The sequence below is a fragment of the Microcaecilia unicolor genome, chromosome 3 (genome assembly GCF_901765095.1).
Source record: "Microcaecilia unicolor chromosome 3, aMicUni1.1, whole genome shotgun sequence".
Taxonomy (NCBI): Eukaryota; Metazoa; Chordata; class Amphibia; order Gymnophiona; family Siphonopidae; genus Microcaecilia; species Microcaecilia unicolor.
This window is the reverse complement of record NC_044033.1, coordinates 164,231,122-164,257,000: the sequence shown is the minus strand read 5'-3', so window position 1 is coordinate 164,257,000 and position 25,879 is coordinate 164,231,122. Positions and strand designations below refer to the sequence as shown.

The 25,879-nt window shown below is 43.7% G+C and overlaps 1 protein-coding gene across 1 annotated transcript in view; it reads right to left on the bottom strand.

Moving 5' to 3' along the window:
- Nucleotides 1-13,646, bottom strand: part of LOC115464858 (enoyl-[acyl-carrier-protein] reductase, mitochondrial-like) — a 74,109-nt gene extending 60,463 nt beyond the window's left edge. The window contains exons 1-2 of the mRNA XM_030195215.1: nt 13,434-13,646; nt 2,986-3,083 (exon numbers count right to left, since the gene is read on the bottom strand). Coding sequence (XP_030051075.1) covers nt 2,986-3,083; nt 13,434-13,597 — 262 coding nt within the window. The 5' untranslated portion in view covers nt 13,598-13,646. The remainder of the gene's footprint in view (nt 1-2,985; nt 3,084-13,433) is intronic.
- Nucleotides 13,647-25,879: the final 12,233 nt, after the last annotated feature.

Sequence of the window (25,879 nt, the reverse complement as noted above, 5' to 3'; positions counted from 1 at the left end):
TTTTTCGAAAATACGATTCGGTCCGCCCCTTCACGGACCCGTTCTCGGAGATAAACGCCCATGGAGATAGGCGTTTCTGTTCAATTATGCCCCTCCATGTGCTTTGAAAATATGCCTCTAAGTGTCATAATTTTGTAGTGACCGTTGAGCGCCCTGTACTGAATTGCCCCCAAATTTTTTTTCCACATGAGCACTTACACCAGCCAGAGATCTGGTGTAAATGCCTGCGCCTAGATTGGCAAAGTTTTTACTAATAAGTAGATATTCTAATCCTTCATGTGAAAAATCATTCAAAATTAACTATCTAGATTATGCTTTTTTTTTAAAAATTAGAATATTGGGAATAATGGTCGATCAAACTTTATCACTGGATGCCCAAATAAATTCTGTCATCAAAAATCTTTTTTTCTTGATGAGGATATTACCCATTTTCTATTGTTGGTTCAGTCACTTCTGCAATCTCACATTGATGATTGTAATGTTATTTACTTAAATTGTTCTAAAACTGCTCTTTAAAAGCTTCAGACAATTCAAAATATAGCAGCACGGTTGATTTATGCTGTACCTAAAACTGACCACGTGTCTCCTTTGGTTTTGCGCAACAAAAATCACAGAAGTGGAAAGAACACCGATATCCACGGAGAATCACAAGAAAAAACAAGGAGTGGGAACAGTCAGGCTCTTTAAAACAATCCAGAGACGCTGGACGTAGGTCAAAAACTTTAACGAAGGATGACTCAACAAGGTACCATGTTTCGGCACACAACTCCTTCTTCAGGAGTCTTGCTGTCCGTGTCTGAACAAGTACATATTATATAACTTTGGCCCACCTTTAAGGCTCTGATCAATTAGGCACCTGAGTTCTTTTACCTGCCCAAGACCTAGAGAGAAGAAATTATTCCATTTGAGTCTTCATTTGCTTTTCAGGCAGCCAAACATTGGAAAACTCTCCCAGTTGAAATACGGTCTACTACTGATTATAAAACTTGTAGAAAGCTTTTAAAGACATTTTTATTTCAGCAGTATGTTGCCTATCATTGATCTTGTTTGTAAGCTTGTTTGATGTTTATTAGGATAGATACTGTGCTAATTTATCATTTGTTGCAGAGGCATAGCCAGATGGACAATTTTGGGTGGGCCTGAGCCCAAGGTGGGTGGGCATAGAATTCACCCCCTCCATCCCCCTCTGGTTTGCTCCTCTCTCCACCCTTCCCTGCCCACAAACCCCAAATATTAAATACTTGAGGTGGTGGGGATCCCCAAACCCTGCCAGCTGAAGATTTTCTCCTCCTTCTCGAGGAGCCAGCACTTCCAAACGGCAGCCAGCAGCACTTGCCTCAAACTGATGCTGCTGCCAGCAGGCCGTGCATGCTCAGTGCTTTTGTATGTGCAAAAACTGAGCATGTGCAGAAGGGCCAGTCTCAGCATCAGCTCAAGGCAAGTGCTGTTAGCTGACATTTGGAAGAGTGAGGGCTGCCCAAGGAGGAAAAAATCTTCAGCTGGCAACGTTTGGGGATCCCCACCAGCCACAGCAAGAATTTCACAATTTTGGGTGGGCCTGAGTCCAAAGTGGGTGGGCCCTGGCTTACCCAGGCCCACCTGTGGCTATGCCACTGATTTGTTGTACTTCTCTGGGTTTGTCCAGTTTTCTTGTAATTGTGATCTGCATTGAACCAGTTTTTTCAGGTCTATGCGGAATAGAAGAATAAACGCTATGCTATGCTGTGCTCTCTATCATTTATATGCATTAACCCCAGGATTCTCTATAGGTCATCCAAATTTGAGCATGCAGGACAGATGTGCATGCAAATTAATGAGTTAATGAGGTGTCAACAATCAATTATTGATTTTAATTGGCACTAATTTGGATTTGTGCATGCATCTGCCTGCAAGCTACTCTATACCACTGCCCGCCTAAATTGTCTCGCACATAACTCAAAAGAAGGTGTGGCAATGGGAGGGCATGAGTGGGTTAGGGGCATTCCCAAAATCTAGGCACAGTGTTATAGAATACCAGGGTTATGCACACAACTTCTGCCCCAGGATCTTCAGCAGGTTTCAGGAGGTGTAAATTCTCACGTGGGAATCTACGCTAATGGCTAAATTTTGAATATGGCACCTGAAAAATCCATGTGGAAGAAAATACGCCTAGGCGTATTCTTTAAAGTATGCCTAAATTTTATAGAAAAGGAGTAAATTTCTGTGTGGTATATAAAATACGCTGAGTGCCTGCCCATAGAACCAAATTTGATCACATCCATTTAGGCCATGCTTTACTTGGTGTAAGTCCAGACCCCTAAATTAGGTGCAGAGCAGGTGTATCCTATAATAATACATATAGATTTTAGAAACGCCCATGTCCCGCCCATGACCACGCCCCCTTTTCAACGATGCAACTTTGGCGCACCATGTTACAGAATACACTTAGCGAGCTGTGCATGTAAATTTTATTTAATGCCAATTAGTGCTAATAATTGCTTGCTAACATTCAATTATCAGTGCTGATTAGTTAGTTAACCAATTAATTTACGCACATTGTTATAGAATACGCTTCAATTTCCGCACAGAAATTAAGGCACAATATATAGAATCCTAGGGTAAGTGCTATTCTATATAAGGCTTTCAACCCCAAGCACCCTTTATAGAATAGTGCTTGACCTGGATTTTTCCAGTGCCAAAATTTGAGCACCATATCCTGCATCTAGCCCTAAGTTTGCACTTCAGTCAAACTCTGCCCAAATGATACCCATGTAAATGCCTACCTGCAAAGTATGCCTCATCAGAGATTGGCAATTGCGTACAGAATGCCTCGGAGGTTGGTTATTGTCATTTACACACAAATATGTTCACATATGTACTTAGGTGACTAGAATACCCGCATTTATGTGAATACATTATATCTAAATCTAGGCAGCTCCATATAGAATTGCTCCCTTTTTGTCTATAATCAACAAGGTAAGAAAATGATCTACTGTGATGTTTTACCTTGTAGCATGTTAAGGTCTGCGGGATTGACAGGTGCAGCCAGCATCTTAATCCGAATATCTTCATCACCAACTAAAGGCAGCAGCACTTTTTCTAACCTGTAGTGGAAAGGTCTATGTTAGGGGTTTGCAGCAAAAACATTCTATTTAGTTCAGTTTCATATGCCATTTGCAGGCTTTTTATTGTTTTGTTTTGTTTCCTTTAGTGTTTATAACTTTTTGTGTTTTTTTTTGTTGTGTTTTGTTTTTGAACAATGCTGAAACAACAGTAAACAAGCCCTGAGGCAGGACAGAAACCTTCAAGCCTGCCCTGAGATGGTTCCTTGCTGAACCTGTCAGGAAACAGGAACTCAAATTACCAGAAACAAAAATAAGAAACAGCTAGACAAGGGCTGGGTATACCACAGCCTCAAGAGGAACCGTTCTTCCTATAAAGTGAATGTTTTCCAAACTGAAAGTCATGGGTTCAAGGCTGGTTTGTGAATGACAGAAGGTGACTGAGTTAATCTTTCAGTACCTTTACTTTGGCTAGCTCATTATGGGGCTCATTTTCATAAGAGAAAAATATCCAAAAAGTAGCATAAATCTGCATTTTGACGTTTTTCTCACAAAAACGTCCAAATTGGTATTTTCAGAACCAATTTTTAGATGTTTTTCTATGACGTCAGACACGGCTATGAATGTGCTGATTATAAGAGACTTTTAAGAATCAGAATAGCTCCTTCTAGAAGATAACTGCCTGACCCAAGGGTCATAGGTTCAAGACTGGCTTGTGCTTGATAGCTATAAATAGTGAAATCCCCCCTGAAATTTAACAACACTGGAAAGAAGCCATATATACATACTTTTTTTTTGGGGGGGGGGGGGCAGGGGGAGGATCCTCTCCTTTTGTGTTAGATTCAAATTTAGCCCAGTTCTTCTACAAGGCCTTTTATTTTTTACTTTGGCTGCTTCATTCTGTCACAGAATCCCTAGCAGGGACTCCTGAGGCTTGGATACAAGACTAGAACAGAGAGAGGAGGTAGGATGCATATAAAAGAGCACACAAGGATTACTGAAAGCAAAGAGCCAGTCAAGAAACAGAAACTAAGATTGCCAGAAGTAGGATGCACAGCTAGGTATAGGCTGGTTATAGCAGCCTTTAAAGAGGGAAAATATCTCCTGCTGGAAGGTCACAGGTTCAAAGCTGGCAGATGCCTTTTACCGATTAACACCCGGGGGGGGGGGGGGGGGGGGGGGGATGTTCATATTTAAAGACACTGGAAAGTAACCTGTTATTTCAAGTTAAAAATGTTACAAACAAATGCACATCCTTAGTCTCATGGGCCTGGTTTAACATGTATACCCTGGAAGAAAGGAGAAACAGACAGACGTTCAAATATTTGAAAGGTATTAATCCGTAAACAAATCTTTTCTGGAGATGGGAAGGCGGTAGAACTAGAAGACAAGAAATGAGGTTGAAGGGGAGCAGACTCAAGAAAAATGTCAGGAAGTATTTTTTCACGGAGATAGTGGTGAATACTTGGAATGCCCTCCAGCAGGAGGTGGTGGAGATGAAAACTGTAACAGAATTAAAAAATGCAAGGGATAAACATAAAGGAATCCTGTTCAGAAGGAATGGATCCTCAGGAGCTTAGCGGAGATTGGGTGGTTGGGAGGCGGGGCAAGTGCTGGGCAGACTTCTACGGTCTATACCACGAAAATGGCAAGGATAAATCAAGGTCAGGTATACATATAAAGTAGCACATATGAGTTTATCTTATTGGGCAGACTGGATGGACCATACAGGTCTTTATCTGCTGTCATCTACTATGTATATAAACAACCATAACTATTAATCTCTCTCTCTCTCTCTCTCTCTCTCTCTCTCTCTCTCTTAGAGTTCCATTTTACAGGATACATAAGGGCACCCAGAGGGCAGAAATGTCAGGTATTGTTATTTAGGGTGGGAGAACTTGCTTTCTCCAATTTAGAACCAACCAGCAGTGTGAGTTTGGCCAAATGAAACAATGGGATTGGTATTTAAAAAGATTTATATCATTAATTTTGCAAAATTTGGGGTTACCCTCAGCAATCTTTTGGCCAGATATCTGTATATCTGACAAATGTTATCCATTTAAGAGGAGGAGGGCCAAGAGGTGTGTTATAAGTAAATTTAAAATGGTGAAAAAAAAAACAATAAAAAAGCACGGTATTGCATGACCAACTTAATACATATACACAGAAGCAGGACAAAGAAAAAGAAAGGAAGAGCCCATACAGATATCATTTAGAACAAGAGCAGAGGAAATCCCTATGGCTTATACAGAGAAGAAGAAAAATTCCTTGGGGAACTGTTTCCTTTCAGTATCTTTTCTTCAGGAACTGTTGTTTGTTGTTGCTAATGCAACAGGGTAGGATGTAGAATGTGTGATAAAGTTGTGAATGTTTATATTTTAGTTTATTGCATAACTTTCTTAACCACCTTTCATAACATAATACCAAAGTGGTTTACAATACAACTATTATATAATCATATATAAACATAAATAATAAAATGCATCACAGAGACCTGCTGACATTTCATACAGAACAGCTGTCTATTTACTGAGCTGTGAGAATATTGTTCTAGAAGTTTCTGTCTCTAATTAAATTCTGACTGCCTTTGCTGAATTAGTTTTCTGTTACATTGACACAGACCACATTCTTTCAAAGTACTAGTTGTAGAGATGATTACGTAGCTCATTAAAGACCAGTCTGTATTCTACACTCTCCTCTTTTGTTTTTGAGCAGAAATCATGAAACGTTTTTCCCTTCAGTTGTATGAGTCTTCCCACCTAGTAGGACACTTCTATTGTGATTCCTGCCATCCGGTCCCTTATTGGAATAGAAGTGGCATGAGCTGGAGAAGGAAAACCTCTGCAATATAATCTGAAGCTTTCAGCATGCCAAGTCAAACTACCAATGTGCAATCGTTCAAAAACACTTCTGAACGAAGTGGTTGGTTGCCACTTTGTGTCATTGCACTTAAAAAGAAAATGAGTAGGGCAATTCTATAACTGGGTATGTGCACTTACGCACACTTTAATTGGCACTTAAATGTGCAAATGCACTGCATGCTGTTCTGTAAGGGATTGTGCGAGCACCATAGCACATAACTTCTTAGCACGTAACTCCTATACATAGGTGGAGTTTGGGCGAGACGAGGCGTGTCATCTACTTACACACACATCTTATAGAATACTATGGTGGTTGTTGTAGAATCTCTGCTCGTGCTTTGGATGTCTGAAAACTGGCATTTAGCCGTCCATGTTGCATGGATATCCAAGTTCCAATTTTGCAAAGGCAGGATATAGACATCTAACACTACAGTACGTCCATACGGCAGGAGGGTGTGATCTGGGTGGGTTTTGGGTGGGGTTATAGAGGGCCCAAAATATAGGCGTCCAACGCTGATCACAGAAGAGGATGGGGCATCCATGTCTAAAAAGATGGACATCCGTACTTAGACCTGGTGCTTGTTATATCCAGATTACAGAAGGGTGCTCTGATTGAGCACGATGGCACGACAGCTCCTTAATTCCCCCCCCCCCACCATGGTTGCTGTCCCCCTCCCTCTCCCCTGAATGTGAAACCACCAAAGGGATGCCAGGCTCTATGATAGCTTCAGGTATTAAGGACATTCTTAACAACATGAACAGGGAAAACAAGGAACATAGATGTCTGTATGGCAGCATAGGAACATTCATCTTATAAAATGACCACGCAGAGGGGTGTAGCTCCATATAGAGAAGAGGGGTGGCCTAATGGTTAGAGCAATGGGCTGAAAATCAGGGGACCTAGTTTCAAAGACCAGTTCAGCTATATGTGAATTTTTTTTAAATTGTGAGCCCTGCAGAGACAGAAAAATACTAGGACTAGAGGGAATGCAATGAAGCTACAAAGTAGTACATTTAAAATGAATTGGAAAAAATATTTCTTCAACCAACGTGTAATTAAACTCTGGAATTCTTTGCCAGAGAATGTGGTAAAAGCAATTAGCTTAGCGGGAGTTTAAAAAAAGGTTTGGATAGCTTCCTAAAAGAAAAGTCCATAAGCCATTATTAAAAATGGACTTGGGGAAAATCCACTGCTTATTTCTAGAATAAGGAGCACGAAATGTATTATACTGTTTTGGGATCTTGCTAGGTACTTGTAACCCAGATTGGCCACTGTTGGAAACAGGATGCTGGGCTTGATGGACCTTTGGTCTGTCCCAGTATAGCAATACTTATATACAGCAAACATATTTTTTTTTTGTTATATTTGTACCCCATGCTTTCCCACTCATGGCAGGCTCAATGCAGCTTACATATTGTATACAGTTACTTATTTGTACCTGGGGCAATGGAGGGTTAAGTAACTTGCCCAGAGTCACAAGGAGCTGCCTGTGCCTGAAGTGGGAATCGAACTCAGTTTCTCAGTTCCCCAGGACCAAAGTCCACCACACTAACCACTAGGCCACTCCTCCACTGTGGGCACAGGCAGCTCCTTGTGACTCTGGGCAAGTCACTTAACCCTCTATTGCCCCATGTAATTAATACTAAACTAAGCTAACCTCAATGTTCCTGTGCAAAATGGGGTTTGACATCTGCAAACTGCAAGGGTGACAACATTTTAGTTTCTATTCTTTGGGCCTGATAGACTGTGGGAGGCAACCCACATAAGTGCCACGATTGGTGCTGACCCCAGATATTCAATGCTGGACTGTTTCCAGTGCCCGGCACTGAATATCCATTTTTTTTTTGGCCAGCTCAAACGTAACCAGCTAAGTGAATATTAATTTCTGACCGGTTAAGTTTATAGTGGCAAAAGAAAGGACTGCTATTTAGGTGGTCTAATTTGGCCGCTAAACTTAACCAGCCAGCACTTGAATATTTGCAGATAGTCGGCTATATCGCATGATATAGCAGGTTAACCGCTATGCGCTAACCATGAATATCTGGCAGAGATAACTGGCTATCCCCTGCTGAATATTAACGGTTAGCCAGCTAAATGCTATTTAACCAGCTAAGAGCCATTCTTGGATAATTAAATAGCACTGAATATTGGCTGGATTGTAGTTAAAACAAATTAAAACAAATAAATTACAAAATGAAGTGATGGGCAAAAGAAAACCTGAACATGAAATGAAACAAGAAATTAACTGGCACAATTTCTTGTTTGGACAAGGTACGTATTCCACTGGTGGTTATTAGCGGGGATGGCCCAACCATTAGGCCACTTGAGGCAGGGGCCTCCGGCAGCACTCTTTAGAAGCGGCATCTTGGATGGCGGCTTCGCGGCGTTTTATCTCAATACGGTGACGTTCCAAACCCGGCAGCGGTAGTGATTCCCATATGCTGCCGCCAGCATCTGCCACTTCCCTTTACTGCCGCAGCCTGAAGTAACTTCCTGTTTCGCTCAGGCAGCCTCAGTAAAGGGAAGAGGCGGGTGCCAGTGGCGTCGGGGCATTGTATGGGAAATGCTGCTGCTGCTGCCAGGTTGGGAAAGTCACCATGACCAGGTATAACACCCGGTGGGGGAGGCATTTCAGCCTGGGGGGGGGGGGTGGTATGCAAGCTCCGCCTCAAGCGACATCTTGCAATGGGCCGGCCCTGGTTATTAGTATTACTGATGATCTTAAGAGCAACAGACAAAACACAGTGCTAGCTGAGAGTAAAAAAATCTTTATTTTAAGAAACACCAAGATTGCACAAAGGGTCCAATATCACTTAGTTTAGCTGCTCGACATGTCTTGGAGGTATACACCTCATCGGGCAATTACATACTACATACACAATAAGACCACCTATATGTTGATATGTATGGGATTATGGTCTTAGTTCATATTTTGTACTGTCTTCTTGTAACTTGTTAGCCACATTGAACTCAAATTTGTGCGGGAAAATGTGGGGTATAAATGTCATAAATTATATGTGGGAGACCCAGAAATCATACATGCGAACAAAACATAACCAAAACCATATTAAAATCATGAGTAACTAATCAGGTATTCATCAAATGAAAGAGGAAATAACATATCAGAACCAAAGAAAGGAAACAAAAAAAGAGAGCAAAAAAAGGGAAGGGGAACAAGGAAGGACAATGCCAGTAATAGAGAAATACTGTGTTTGACAAAACAGGAACAGTGTCCAACTACATACTAACATGGCAAAAGGTTCTTTAGCTTAAAGTTTATACTGGTAAACCCAAGAGTCCCAGTGCCAAGTAAATCAACGAAAGCAAGCTGCAGAGAGTGAAGTGCTATTAATGGATAAAACTGCTTAGAATAACTAATTGCTTTTCCTTTACCAATACCTCATCCTAGAATCAGTGGCGTAGCTACATGGGGCTATGGGGGCCTGGGCCCCCGTAGATTTGGCCCTGAACCCCCATGCCGATGACCCTCTTGACCCCCCTCCCACCGCCAACCCACCGTCGCTTACCTTTGCTGGCAGGGGACCCCAACCCCCGCCAGCCCAGGTCCTCTTCTTCCGGGCAAGGCTTCTTTCTGAGTCTGACATCCTGCATGTACAACATGCAGGACATCAGACTCAGAAAAAGAACGAAATGTGCCCCCTCACCTCAGACTCTGGACCTCCAACCCACCGAAGTCTGGCTACGCCCCTGCCTAGAATATTTATGGTTAAAGCCTTATGGTACGTGTAGAGGTAAAATATCCATCTTCTGCTCAGCCCTAATATGAATATTGCATAACTCCATCTCTCAATGCTTATTTCAAGGAGGTTTGACCAACTCATAGAAACAGAGAAAAATGTAGGCAGATAAAGACCATATGGCCTACCCAGTCTGTTCATCCATGCCATTTACTCTCCCTATCACTCCCTTAGAGATCCTATGTACTTGTCCCAAGCTTTCACGAATTCTGATACTGTTTTCATCTCTACCACTTCCACCGGGAGGCCGTTCCACAAGGTCACTACTCTTTTGGTGAAAAAGTATTTCCTCAGGTTAATGCGGAGTCTATCCTCCTACAGTTACAATACAAGTAATTTTGTCTGCATTAAGGAGTGTTGTCTCGGAAACAGCAAAGGCAAGGGAACAACATGTAGATTTCCATAATCAAAACTATGTCTGCTGTTTTCAGCAAAAAAAATGAATCCTAGAAAATGCAGGATTAATTCTGTGTGGCATAATAAGCAAAGCAGCAGTATGTGCACACATGTGCCTTCTTTACTGCTGCAAACATGTATGTGCTGATTACACATGTAAATGTGTAATTAGCACATATAGGTAATCAGAAGTTGGAGATCAAGGTCAGGTCTGTGCCCTGAAAATGGCAAGAACAAATCAAGATCAAGTATACATGCATAGTATCACACCATACCTTATGCTATCAATTTGTCTTGTTCAGCAGACTGGATGGACCGTGCAGGTCTTTATCTGCCGTCATCTACTATGTTACTATGTAATGGCACATACATGTGCAAATGCCAAAATTCCATCTACTACTACTACTACTACTTAACATTTCTAAAGCGCTACTAGGGTTATGCAGCGCTGTACAATTTAACATGGAAGGACAGTCCCTGCTCGAAGAGCTTACAATCTAAAAGACAAATGTACAGATAATCTGAAAGGTCAGACAGATTGGGTCAACCTATATGTTCGAAAGGTTAGGTTACGAATGCAGCATTGAAGAGGTGAGCTTTAAGCAAGGATTTGAAGATGGGTAGGGAGGGGGCTTGGCGTAGGGATTCAGGAAGATTGTTCCAAGCATAGGGTGAGGCAAGGCAAAATGAGCGGAGCCTGGAGTTGGCAATGGTGGAGAAGGGTACTGAGAGTAGGGATTTGTCGTGTGAGCGGAGGTTACGGGCAGGAATGTAGGGGGAGATGAGGGTAGAGAGGTAGCGAGGAGCAGCAGACCGGGTGCACTTGTAAGTAAGGAGGAGAAGCTTGAATTGGATGCGGTATCTGATCGGAAGCCAGTGAAGTGACTGGAGGAGAGGGGTGATATGAGTACATCGGTTCTGGCGGAATATAAGACGTGCGGCAGAGTTCTGAATGGATTGAAGGGGGGATAGATGGCTGAGTGGGAGGCCAGTGAGGAGCAAGTTGCAGTAGTCGAGGCGAGAGGTAATGAGAGCGTGGACGAGAGTTCATCTATGGGCTATTCTGTAAATTTGTGCATATTTCCATAGTGCATATATTATAGGTAGACATACGTATAGGCGGAGTGTGGGCAGGACTTACATATGCGTATCTCCAGCATCTAGGCGCTAGCATTTCCACCAGCTCTATGATTAAAATTCTGCTTAAGTGCCTTTGTGTAATTACACGCTTAACAAGGATGCATACACATGGGCGGGACTCAAACATGCGTGGGATAAACATAAAGGAATCCTGCTCGGAAGGAAGGAATCCCCAGAAGCTTAGCCGGTGGTGGGAGGCAGGGCTGGTGGTTGGGAGGTGGGGATAGTGCTGGGCAGACTTATATGGTCTGTGCCAGAGCCGGTGGTGGGAGGCAGGGCTGGTGGTTGGGAGGCGGGGATAGTGCTGGGCAGACTTATACGGTCTGTGCCAGAGCTGGTGGTGGGAGGCGGGGCAGGTGGTTGGGGGGCGGGGATAGTGTTGGGCAGACTTATATGGTCTGTGCCCTGAAAAAGACAGGTACAAATCAAGGTAGGGTATACACAAAAAGTGGCACATGTGAGTTTGTCTTGTTGGGCAGACTGGATGGACCTTGCAGGTCTTTTTCTGCCGTCGTCTACTATGTTACTATATTAACTTACAGTACTATCAGTTATGTAAGTATCTCTGACATTTAGGCAGGTTTATGGCTGGCATACGAGCTGACACCCTAAATTCTAGGCATGTAGTTCACCTGTTTGGCTAGTATTCTAAACAGGAAAGTACGTAAGTACATAAGTAATGCCATACTGGGAAAAGATCAAAGGTCCATCGAGCCCAGCATCCTGTCCCCGACAGCGGCCAATCCAGGTCAAGGGCACCTGGCAAGCTACCCAAACATACAAACATTTTATACATGTTATTCCCGAAATTGTGGATTTTTCCCAAGTCCATTTAGTAGCGGTCTATGGAGTTGTCCTTTAGGAAACCATCCAACCCCTTTTTAAACTTTGCCAAGCTAACCGCCTTCACTACGTTCTCCGGCAATGAATTCCAGCGTTTAATTATGCGTTGGGAAAAGAAAAAGTTTCTCCGATTTGTTTTAAATTTATTACACTGTAGTTTCATCGCATGCCCCCTAATCCTAGTATTTTTGGAAAGTGTGAACAGATGCTTCACATCCACCTGTTCCACTCCACTCATTATTTTATAGACCTCTATCATGTCTCCCCTCAGTCGTCTCTTCTCCAAGCTGAAAAGTCCTAGCCTCCTTAGTCTTTCTTCATAGGAAAGTTGTCTCATCCCCGCTATCATTTTTGTCGCCCTTCGCTGCACCTTTTCCAGTTCTACTATATCTTTCTTGAGATGCGGCGACTAGAATTGAACACAATACTCAAGGTGTGGTCGCAAGTGTGTTCGCACGTGTGTTCTTTTAGGGGTCCTTTTACTAAGACGTGTAGGCGCCTGCGCACATCCAACATGCACCAAATTGGAACTACCACCCGGCTACCACGTGCCCGTTGTGGCAATTCAATTTTTGACGCATGCCCAAAACACACAGTAGAAAATGGCGCTTACCCGGCGGTAATCGGCAGTTTATGCGCGCTGGCCGCTTACTGCCTGTTAACGTGTGAGACCTTACCACTAAGTCAATGGGTGGCAGTAAGGTCTCGGTCCGAAAATGGATGTGCTCTGGTTTTAATTTTGCCGCCCGTCCATTTTTGGTCCCCCCCCCCCCAAATGCCTTTTTTCCAGGCGCTGAAAAATTGAACTGCGCGCGTCCAAAACACATGTCTACACCAGCGCAGGCCACTTTTAGGTGAACCTTAGTAAAAGGACCCATATAGACTAGTCTCTTACTAGGCAGCATCCGCGTTGTTGTCTATGTTTAGGCCTCTTGTTATAGAATCGCCCTGTTAGTTTCTATTACAGGCAGGGCTTTTTTTGAGGGGGTACTTGGGGGTACTAAGTACCGACACCTTTTCCATTGTCTGCTAAAATTGACCCATGGACCCCAAGTTTTAATGAAAGAGCTCAGGCTCTACACACCAATTCTGCCTTGTCATAGATTCTGTGACTGGTTGCAGGGGGCTTGGCTATTGTGGGGTGGGTCCCTCAAGCCACCCTTCAGGGGTGGTGGGGTGATTACTAACATTTGAGTACTGGCACCTTTTTTGCTAGAAAACAACGAACTGATTACAGGCGTCCTCATACTGACTGTAGCATACCCTGCAGGAACTGCAGCTTTTGTAGAAACCTGTGCCTTACAGAAAAGCAACCCAAGTCAGTTACAGTGCAATCCATCATTTGAAACATTTACTTAATCCATGACCCTTAACCTTTTTTTTTTTTACTTACTGCAAAACATCACTGTAGTGCCCATGTCTTTTGTAGACAAGTGCTTCACTGGCTTGCTGAGCTGCTGCGTGGCTTGCAAAGGTCCTTTGCCAGGATCTCGAAACATCAGAAAACTGAGCTATGCTTGGAAGTTGGAGCCTGGAAAAAGCTCTCATTTTCTTCATCAGTATTTCAAAGCTGTGCCTGCAATGCTGCCCATAAGGTATGTGTTGCTTATTGGTTTACCACAGACTGGCTCTGTTCATTCTGTGGCATATATATTTCAAAGAAGGAGGAGGAGCCATATCAGAAGATCATGATATAAAGTTTGCACAACTGTGGTTTGGCTTTTAACAGGAAGATGTAATCACAATTTCCTAGGTGGTTGCAACAGATTCTGGGAACGTACTTTAGGTACAATGCTGGATCCCTAGAAAATCGTAGTCTTGATATTGAAAAAAAACTTTCATATCCCCATATTTTGAAATATTATATGGATAGTATCGGGTTGAAAATCAGACTGAACAGCCTGATATAAGAATGGACTGGGTTTGAGCTGGAGCAAGAGCAAGGCTAAATGATTATTATTTTTTTTATTTGTGTATTTATTTATGACATTAATATCCCACATTATCCCAAGGATTCTTGAGTTCAGTGTGACTCACAGTCAATAAAACATTAGAAGGTGAACAATTAGTATAAGAAAATTATTGAATATAAAGTACATCAATTATTATAACAGTAAAAGATGAGGTAATAACAATAATACATTATAGAATTATTATCCTGAGTAATATACAGTCTAAATTGACACGTGGAATTATAGTAAGAAGTAGAGTTATTTGAATTATTAATTAAAGTGTTCAAGTAAGTATACAAAAACTAATTATCTGTTTAGCTGTGATATTCAGTGGCTATTCAGATAAGTTATATGTTTACTTTAGGCCTAGTGAATAGTAGGCCTAAAATAAATGGATAATGTTGACACATACAATTGCCCCCATACCACTCAGTGCCGCCCTCTGTTAGGCAACCCGAAAGCTGCACTGTGAAAGCCTATTCTGTAATGGCATCTGCGCAGCCAGATTCTATTATAGAATACTAGCGTAACCCAGCAGCGGTACACCTTTCATTTATGTGCCCACAGTTATACAAGCCACTGACCTGATGTTACTGAGGTCGCATAAATAAGGCAAGAGCACACATAGCTTACAGTGCATAAGGGAGAGACAAGCCTATGTCCCACCCATGCTCTGCCCATGTGAATGACCCCTTGTATTTGTGCTTCATATCACTTGTATGTGCTGTTCCAGAATAGTGCTTATTTATTTATTTAGATTTTTCTCACACCTTTTTTCAGTAGTAGCTCAAGGTGAGTTACAGTCAGGTACACTGGATGTTTCTCTGTCCCAGGAGGGCTCATGATCTGAGTTTGTACCTGAGGCAATGGAGGGTTAAGCAGTGGTGTGCTGGAGCAGGCTCTCACAGGCTCGCAAGAGCCGGTTGTTAAGTTTTTAAGAATTTTGGGAGCCGGTTGTTAAAGTAGGGCCCTCCATGGCTACTTTAACAACTGGCTCCCAAAATGTGGGCTTGGGCCCCCTGCTGAATTATCTTTTACTTTGCTGGTGGGGATGCTGAGCCCTGCCAGTCAAGTAAATAGACTACCGCTGCTCCCTGCTCCTTGTTTCCAGCACTGGGCAGCAGCCTGGGACTTCTCGAGCATGTGTGAGAAGTTCCAGCATGCTACTCAGAGCAAGACGTTGGGAGTGGTGGCAGCAAAGGTATGCCTAGCGTGCCCACAGGAAGGGAGGGAGGAGAGAGAGGCAAGTGTTGCTCCCCCACTCCACCCCCACGGCCACCCCTTGCCCTTCCAACTGCAGAGCTGGCTACGTCCGGAGAAAGAGCCTGTTGTTAAAAATTTAGCTGCACACCCCTGGGGTTAAGTGACTTGCCCAAGATCACAAGGGGTAGCAGTGGGATTTGAACCAGCCACCTCTGCAAAACAGGTCTAGCTCAAAACATCTAAGTTTTAGTCTTGGACATTTTTGTTTTATTCCATTATGGTTAAAAGACATCCAAGTCTGAGGAACGCCCAAGTCCCTCCTTGAACATGCCCTTGGCATGCCTCCTTGAGATTTGGATAGACTTCAGAGAAAGACATCCAAAAAGAGGTTTCAATAATACTGATTTCGACGTTTCTGTGAGATAAACGTCCAAATGCTGACTTACGTCACTTTTTGGATGTCTATCTCTTTTGAAAATGAACTTGTTAGTAACATAGTAAATGACAGAAGATAAAGACCTGTACAATCCATCCAGTTTGCCCAACAAGATGAACTCATTTTACATGGCATGTGATACTTTATATGTATACCCGAGTTTGATTTGTCCTTGCTATTCTCAGGGCACAGACCGTAGAAGTCTGCCCAGCACTCTTCTTGTACTAAAAGTTCTAAAGCTAATGTCAAAGGCCCTTAAAATTTACACTCCAGCCCATCCATATCTACTCAATATATTTTTATTTTACATTTATATATTAACATAAATATTTAGGAATATCACAACATAATAACAAGAAAAATTATAATAAATTGAAACAATAATTATTTCCACTTTGTCCACAATTTTAGATCCAAGTACTAAGAAATAAAGAAATACAGGAAATTATTTTATCAATAGAGCAGCGGAGAGCTGAATGTTTGCAGCCGATATACAGCGAGTTCAGTTATTAGGTGGAGCCAAGGTCTCTATAACTCCTCCTTAGAATGAAAAAAGACATAATTGTTTGAATTTAACGACATTAATCATCTGCAAGGGAAGTTTAACATAAATGTACCACCTAAATTAAGAACTCTTGGTTTTAAAACCAAGAATTCTGTCCTTTTTTGTGTTTCCCTAGCTAGGTCAGGAAAAATTTTAATTTTTGATCCCCAAAACTCTGTATTCATATCAGTGGCGTAGCCAGACTGCCAATTTTGGATGGGCCTGAACCCAAAGTGGGTGGGCACAAAATTTTCTCTCTACCCCCCTCCCCCAGCAAAATTTAGTCACGCTAATCAGATGCATTTGTCACACAGGGTAAAGTGCTGCTTTTCAGTGCATCAGATTTCAGAAAATTTATTTAATAGCCTAACACCCTTTTCAATGAGCTTTCAGAGGCCAAAACCTCCTGCCTCAGGTCAGTATAATGCTGTTACGGTATCCTCGCCTGACCTAAGGAAGGAAGTATTGGTCTCTGAAACTTCATTAACACAGGTACCATATTACTTTATCCTAAATTAAAAATAAAATTATTTTCTTTACCTTTCTTGTATGGCCATTTACTTTTTCTCATTGTGTCGCTCCCAGTCTCTTGATTCTGCTTTCCTTCGTTTTCGCTTAACTCTTCTGCCATGGTTTCCTGGCCATTTCTCATTTTTCTCTCCTTTTTCTTTGCTTTCTTCAATATTTTTCTGCCTCTCTCTCTCTTGATTTAATTCATTCTTACTATCCATTCTTTAATTTCCTTCATCTACTTATGGCTTTTCATCTTTTTCTCACCCTTGTTCTCCCCATGCCCCTTCCTCTTATTCTCCAGTCTTTCACTACTCTCCTTTTCCATCCAGCAGCTCTCTTCTTTCTCTCCCCATCCTTCCAGTCTCCCTCTCTTTCCCTATCCTTCCAGTAGTCTCCCCTCTTTCTTTCTGCATCCTTCCGTCCAGTGTCACCTCTTTCTCCCTACCCTTCCATCCAGCGTCTTCCCTCTTTCTCTCCCCATCCTTCCATCCATCTATCCTCTCTCCTGATCCTTCCATCTAATGTCTCTCTCCCTCTTTCTAACCAGTGTCTCTGTATCACTCTACCCTTTTCTGTTCAGTGTCCCTTCTCTCTCCACATCCTTCCAGTCTCTCACCTTTCTCTCTGCATCCTTCTAGTCTCTCCCCTTTCTCTCCCCATCCTTCCATCCAGAGTCTCTCTCCCCATTCATCCGTTTTCCCTCTTTCTCTCCCCATCCTTCCATCTGTTTTCTATCTTTTCTCCCCATCCTTCCATGTTTTCCCTCTTTCTCCCCATCCTTCCATGTTTTCCCTCAGTCTCTGCCATCCTTCCATCTGTTTTCCCTCTTTTCTCCTCATCCTTCCATGTTTTCCCTCTTTCTCCCCATCCTTCCATGTTTCCCTCATTCTCTGCCATCCTTCCATCTGTTTTCCCTCTTTTCTCCCCATTCTTCCATGTTTTCCCTCTGTCTCCCCATCCTTCCATCTGTTTTCCCTCTTTTTCTCCCCATCCTTCCATGTTTTCCCTCTTTTCTTCGACGAGGCTCGCCCTGCATGCCAGCGCCAGCTCCCATTGCCGGCCACTGCTGCTTTTCCTGTTGAACAGCAGGGCCGGCGCTACAAAAAGAAGAAGCGCTAACGGCGCTAAGGACCGTAGGACAAGAAATGTTTAAACAAAAAAAAGCGCGGCACCGGCAAGCACTGTCTCGGCAGCCTTGAGGCATTGGCTGCTGAGGCATTGGCTGATGGCTCGCAGGCTCCTCCCGCAGACGGGAGGAGCCTGCGAGCCAGCAGCCAATGCCTCAGCAGCCAATGCCTCAAGGCTGCCGAGACAGTGCCTGCTGGTGCTGCGCTTTTTTTTTTTTTTTACATTTTTCATCCTTAGCGCCGTTAGCGCTTCTTCTTTTTGTAGCGCCGGCCCTGCTGCTCAACAGGAAAAGCAGCAGTGGCCGGCAATGGGTGCTGGGGCTGGCGCTGGCGCTGGGCGGGCCTGGGCTGAAATTGGGTGGGCCTGGGCCCAGCCAGGCCCACCCGTAGCTACGCCCCTGATTCATATGATGAAAATAAATTCGAAAAATATTGTTTTTGTCTGGTTCTAATACAAATGTCACTAGAAGGGTAGTCCATTCTGTTATCACTTCCATAGAATTTTCTAGAAATTCAGTCAAGTTCATATCAGATCGAGATCCTATAGTAGGTCTGGAAGTGCCCGTAATGTATTGGCCTCTGACTATGGGTGGGTAACCCTCAGACGGTATTCCCAATACCTCCCCAAAATATTTCTTTAGCAAATCAAGAGCTGAGATGAGTGGTGACTTAGGGAAGTTTAAAAACCTCAAATTATTATTCCTTCCTTGGTTCTCCAAGTACTCCAACTTACGAACTTGTACATCTCTGTCCTTGATAGCCAGTGAGGAAAAACTTTGTAGACGGGCTACCTCCCCTTCTAATGATACAGTTCTCTAAGAGTAATTATCAACATTTTCAGACAAAACTTGAAAGGAATGTTTCATTTCCACAATTTCTCCTTTAAAGGTGTTAGATACCTGAAGGAGAGAAGAGTTTAGTCCCTGGATCACATCCCATAAAAGATCTAATGTTACCACAGCTGGTATCGTCGCTTCTCCAATGCTTCTGGGAGTAGATCCCTGGCTGGGAGGAGAAGCAAGTCAAAATGCCTGATTCTCCTCTTAAGTATCTCCTCTCAGGGTTTGCACAGCCACAGGTCCTCCTCTGTCAGTGGTAGAGGCCAAACCCGTCGGGCGCCCCAGTGCACTGCGACCCCATCGGCATACATCCACTCCCCGAGGTGCTGTGCAAGAGGGAGGACTGAGAGAAACTCCCTTGACGCTACGGTCCTCTTTTAAAGTCGCAGATTCTGTCCTTGCCTCCGAATTCTGAAATTTTCCAGGGTAGTCTGACGGGTGGTTGGGGTCTCCACAGAGCTTGAGGAGGTTAGTATCCTTGGTTTCCCTTTCCTTTTCTCATGTTACCACAGGGGAAAACTCCTATCAGACTGCTCAGGTGTTCAGGAGCTTCGCGAGGCCACGTCTGCTCCATTCGCCATCTTGGATCTCCCATTCCAGCCCATCCATTTCTATTCAGTCACGAGCAGGGCGTAGACCGTAGAAGTCCTCACCAGTACTGGTTTTGCTTCCTAATTACCAGCATTGCCACCCGATCTCCACTAAGATTCCGTGGATCCATTCCTTCATGCATGCAATTAGCGTTCAGAGCTGGCAAGCTTGTTGTTTCACATGCTCACCGGCTTAGAACATCCTGCAGGAGCAAATGCAGGTACTAGTACAGTGCTAATGGCTTCTTGCACCGGCATTTGCTTCTAAGTATCGACCAGCAAAGCCCCACATGATGCCAATTTTTTAAAGCATATTTCTTTATAAAATGATTTTTCCCATTATATGTACCACCAAATACATGCCTTTTTCAAAGTGAGCCTTTTGTAAAACACCTTCCAAATTTTAAACATTCCTTGTTGGATTTTTTAGGGCTTGTTTTCAAAACCATAAAAAGGTCCAAAAAATGTCATAAGATGGCAGAAAGATGTTTTCTTCCCAAAAAATATCAAAGTTGTGATTTTTGACACTTTGATTTTCAATGTTTGCTTCACAGTTCAAATTTGTTCTTGGTGGGACCTGGGAGGCCCCAATGCTAACTGGTACACTTGTGGTGGAATGTGTGAGCCTTCCAAAATACACTAAAGACTCCATTCCTTTTATCTTGCTGCACCTCACGCCTGGAATAGACTACCCGAGCCTGTACGTCTAGCCCCGTCTTTGGCCGTTTTCAAGTCCAAACTTAAAGCCCACCTCTTTACCACTGCTTTTGACTCCTAACCACTACTCACTTGCCCTGTCCTTTTATCCTCGCCTCTTTATTCCCTTACCCTTATTGTTCTGTCTGTTTACCTGTCTTATCTAGATTGTAAGCTCTTTGAGCAGGGACTGTCTTTTTATGTATGGTGTACAGCGCTGTGTATGCCTTGTAGCGCTACAGAAATGATAAGTAGTAGTAGTAGTAAATACCTACAGTACCTAAACATAGGTGACAACTGCAAGCTTGAGAGCTATTGTGGTGGGGTATAGTAAGTACTTTTCTGCTCCTGGAGGGCTGAACATACAATATAAGGGGGTACCTGGGAGACCTTTTATGTGTAGTCCACTACAGTGCCCCCTAGGCTACCCCACTACTCTGCTGGGCAGTCTGTGTAGCCAGTCTACTAAGAATGATGGCCCCCAGTCATCCCAATGGCTGGTTTGGGGGCATTTTTTTCTCTTGGTCATTTTATTTCCTAAAATAGTTCCAAAAGAAAAATGCACTGAGCACAAAATGTCTAAGAAAAAGGCAATTTTTGAACCAAAAGGATAAATGTTTTTCAGGTTCCAAAATGACTTTTTACCACTCAATTTTTGGACATTTCTAGCAAAACGCCCAAAATAAGGCAGATGTTTTATCAAAAATCCCCTTTTTGCCTCCTACTTATATGACCTACATAGAACTGGGTTTAAAACTAGGCTGAAATGGGGGGGGGGGGGGGGGGGGGGGGGGGGGAACAATCAGAATGGAAAAGGCACAAATATGAGAAAAAGAAGTTAGCTAGAGAGATAAAAGGAAATGACAAACCTTTTTCAAGTACAACAATACCTTGTTATGGGGAAACTTACTTAATAGACTTTTGTTTAACAGAAATTCTGTTTTGGGACCTACATTTGATTTCTGAAATGGAGACTCACTGTAATGAAATTTAGACTTGCAGTAACAGACAGGAAACTGGCTATAATGGAATTCAGACTCTCTGTAATGGAATTTTGTTAGAAGAATTTTTTTTATTCTATTCTTTCCCTTAATATACCACCTTACTTTAGTAAACCCCAAAGCAGTTCTCATAAAAGCATAAATGAATGAGCACGAGAAGTAGCAAAAAGAGTCAAAAGTGACGGAGAAAATAAGTGAGATACTGTACTCCCTTAATAGCCTATAGAAAGCGGGTTGTTGTTTTTTTTTTTTCCTTCCTTTTTCATTCACTGTACTGTGGAGTTACAGAGGATATACACAGGAACACATCTCCAGGTTTTGTAATGGAAGTCAGTGGGAAAACAGGTCTTAATTGATGGAATTTTAGTACACAGAAAATGATGGAAACGTATCTCCTATATATAACAGGTTTCTGTATATTGGTGAAAGGAAGAAAACGTGAAGAGGAATTGTGAGTTTAAGAACAGAGGGTGTCAGGTTATTTACTTTGTTTACTGAGCTACAGCAAAAAGTGGTCTTAGTGTACCCTTATGGGGGATTATACTGTCCGTGTCTGAAGGGTGATGGCTGCAGGGACCAATCAGAAAGCACAGAATACATTAAAAAAATGTTTACACAGGTACACAAACTAGGAGAAAATATAGATATGTTTTTGGCCATCTCTGTTGCAAAAAGATCTTGTTACTCCCTTCATATACCATGAACACTGACCTCCTTTCTCCTCCTGTATTGCTTTCAAAATACTTATTACAGTCCACCAAGTGCTTTATTCTCTTTAGTTGTTCAGTTCTATACTCCTCAACGGCGAGGACATAACATAGATTGACCTGAAACTATAAACAACTAAATGAGAGTGCAGCCTCGAACAGAACAAAAATGGGGGGTGGAGTTGGATTCTAAACCCTGAACAGATTCTGCAGCACTGACTGCCCAAGCCGACTGTCGCGTTGGGTATCCTGCTGAAGGCAGTAGTGAGATGTGAATGTGTGGACTGATGACCACGTTGCAGCCTTGCAAATCTCTTCAATGGAGGATGACTTTAAGCAAGCCACTAACGCAGCCATGGCTCTATCATTATGAGCTGTGACATGGCCCTCTAGAGTTAGCCCAGCTTGGGCATAAGTGAAGGAAATGCAATCTGCAAGCCAATTGGAAATGGTGCGTTTTCGATGGCGACTCCCCTCCTGTTGGGATTGAAAGAAACAAACAACTGGGCGGACTGTCTGAAGGGCTGTGTCCACTCCACATAAAAGGCCAATGCTCTCTTGCAGTTCAAGGTATGCAAACTGCTTTCGCCAGGGCGGGTATGAGGATGGGGAAAGAATGTTGGCAAGACAATTGACTGGTTAAGATGGAACTCCGACACCACCTTTGGGAGGAACTTAGAGTGCGTGCGGAGGACTACTCTGTTGTGATGAAACTTGATATAAAGTGCATGCACTACCAAGGCCTGAAGCTCACTGACCCTATGAGCTGAAGTAACACCCACCAAGAAAACGACCTTCCAGGTCAAGTACTTCAGATAGCAGGAATTCAGTGGCTCAACAGGAGCTTTTATCAGCTGGGTGAGAACGACGTTGAGATACCATGACACTGGTGGAAGTTTGACCAGGGGCTTTGACAAAAGAAAACCTCTCATGAAGCGAACAACTAAAGCCTGTTCAGAGATAGGCTTACCCTCTACATGGCGATGATAAACACTAATCACACTAAGATGAACCCTTACGGAGTTGGTCTTGAGACCAGACTCTGATAAATGTAGAAGGTATTCAAGCAGGTTCTGTGTAGGACAAGAAAGAGGATCTAAGGCCTTGCTGTCACACAAGACGGCAAACCTCCTCCATTTGAAAAAGTAACATTTCTTCGTGGAATCTTTCCTGGAAGCAACCAAGACTCAGGCGACACCCTCTGAAAGACCCAAGGAGGCAAATTCTAAGCTCCCGACATCCAGGCCTTGAAAGCCAGAGACTGGAGGTTGGGATGTAGAAGTGACCCCTCATTCTGGGTGATGAGGGTTGGAAAACATTCCAATCTCCACGGTTCCTCGGAGGACAGAAGAAGAGGGAACCAAATCTGATGCGGCCAGAAGGGAGCAATCAGAATCATGGTTCCGCAGTCTTGTTTGAGTTTCAGCAAAGTCTTCCCTACAAGAGGTATGGGAGGATATGCATACAGCAGGCCCGTTTCCCAATGAAGGAGAAAGGCATCTGATGCTAGTCTATCATGGGCCTGAAGCCTGGAACTGAACTGAGGGACTTTGTGGTTGAGTTGTGTGGCAAAAAGATCCACTGAGAGGGTGCCCCACGCTCAGAAGATCTTGTGGGCTATGCCCATGTTCAGTGACCACTTGTGAGGTTGCAATATCCTGCTCAACATGTTGGTCAAACTGTTATTTACGCCTGCCAGATAAATGGCTTGGAGAAACATGCCATAACGGCGCGCCCAAAGCCACATCTGGACAGTCTCCTGACACAGAGAACGAGATCCGGTGCCCCCCTGCTTGTTGGCAACCTGATTTTCTGTCTGAATGAAAATGATTTGGTTGTACAGCCGATCTCTGAAAGCCTTTAGAGCATTCCAGATTGCTCGCAATTCCAGGAGATTGATTTGAAGACCCTTTTCCTGAAAGGACCAAGCTCCTTGAGTGTGAAGTCCATCTACATGAGCTCCCCACCCCAGGAGGGATGCATCCGTCATCAGCACTTTTTGTGGCTGAGGAATTTGTAATGGATGTCCCAAGGTCAAATTGGATCGAATTGTCCACCACTGAAGGGAATTCCGAAAGTCGGTGGACATTTGGATCACATCCTCTAGATCCCCCGCAGCCTGACACCACTGGGAAGCTAGGGTCCATTGAGCTGATGTCATGTGTAGATATGCCATGGGAATTATATGAACCGTGGAAGCCATGTGCCCCAGAAGTCTCAACATCTGCCGAGCCATGATCTGTTGAGACACTCGAGCTGTGAACACTAGGGACAGGAGGTTGTCTGCCCTTGCCTTGGGAAGGTAAGCTCAAGCTGTCTTTGTGTTCAACAGAGCTCCAATGAATTCCAACTTTTGAACTGGGGTGAGATGGGACTTGGCGTAATTGATCACAAACCCCAGTAGCTCTAACACCTGAATAGTCATTCGCATGGACTGTAGAGTGCTTGCCTCCGAGGTGCTCTTCACTAACCAATCGTCGAGATAAGGGAACTATCTCCCCTCCCCTCCATCCATGTGCATCTCCTTCCTCTGTCTTCCCTTCCCTCCATCCATGTCCAGAATTTCTCTTCTCTCCCCTAAATCCATATGCATCTCCTCCTCTGTCTTCCCTCCCCTTCATTCATGTCCAGCATTTCTCCTCTCCCCCTTCCATTCCATCCATGTGCATCTCCTTCTTCTGTCTTACCTCTCCGCCATCCATGTCCAGCATTTCTCCTCTCTTCCTTCCCCTCCATCAGTGTGCATCTCCTTCCTCTGTCTTTCCTTCCCTCCAACATTTCTCCTCCCTTCCTTGCCCTCCATTCCATCCATGTCCAGCATTTCTCCTCTCTCCCCTCCATTCATGTGCAAATCCTTCCTTCTTACCTCTCCTCCATCTATGTCCAGTATTTCTCCTGCCCTCCCCTCCATCCATCCATCCATGTCCAGCAACTCTCCTCTCTCCCCTGCCCTCCCCTCCCATCCATGTCCAGCGATTCTCCTCTGTCCTCCCCTCCCATCCATGTCCAGCGATTCTCCTTTGCCCCTATCCTTCCCTCCCATCCATGTCCAGTGACTCGCCCCAGCCCCACCTGCCCGCCCTCAGCTTCCTGACTTTCCGTTCCTGCCACCCTGCATTGAAATCTTTTATTTTACTTCAAGTCGAAGGCAAAAGCGGCAGTGGCAGTGAAGGCAGCAGGCAGACTCGCCTCCTCGCTTCCCTTCCCTCGCAGAAAGGAAATTACATCTGAGGAAGGCGGGACGCTGAGAGGGAAGGGAGGCTGGAGGTGAGTCTGCCTGCTGCTTTCAGTGCCGCTTTGCCGCTGCGACTTGAGGCAAAATAAAAGATTACAATGCAGGGTGGCATGAACGGAAAGTTAGGGAGCTGAGGGCGGCCGGGTGAGCCGGCCCTGAGAAAAAAAGGTGCCGGTATGTTGTACTGCCGCAAAAAAAGCACTGGGTATGGGGCAAGTTCCCGCCCCCTTTTTTTTTTCTCTCTAGGGGTCTGATTGGATAGTAGGCCTGACTGGGAGAAGGGGAGGCACTTACTAATTCAGTTCTAGGTTGAAGGATGGGAGAGGGATGATGGAGGGGGATTGTTAGTTGCAAGGAACAAATAGAACATTGAAATGTTAGTTCTTTAATCGGTTGGTGTCTGCATTGGGTTTAGTTAAAAATAAAGTTGCAAAACAAAAATATCACTATCTTTGAAGTTTATGATTCCTAATTGTGCGTGTCTCAGCTTTTGTTAAACCATACAGTGCAATGATTATTTGAGCTCAGGTGGCTCCCACTTGGATATTAGAAATGCTTTCCATTTTGAGGCGAGGTGCTATGTGTCACCCTACCTCATGGGTCCAATCGTCAGTTGACTAAAGAGAACACCTATTTATGATTCTGCAGATGGTATATTCCAATTCACATTTGCCAGATTAAATTCTCCCAACAGCAGCATATCCCCTTTCATTGTACTTTGTGTCTGTTTTAGTGCAATCCTATGTATCTCCTAGATTAGATCTCCGGTCAGCTCTTCTGTCCATGCAGGAGATCTATAGATCATTCCAGTGCGGAAGGAAATGCCACCCCCAAGATACTCCATACTGCCACAGTGCCTTCTGCCCTTCTGGTTCAAAAGAGACTTCCTCTGCGGGATTTTTATGAGACCCTTTAATGAAGGAGTTTTAGGTGGCTGTGCTTTTCAGGACATTCACACACACAAAAAAAGTATCAGACATATTTGAATGCATTTGG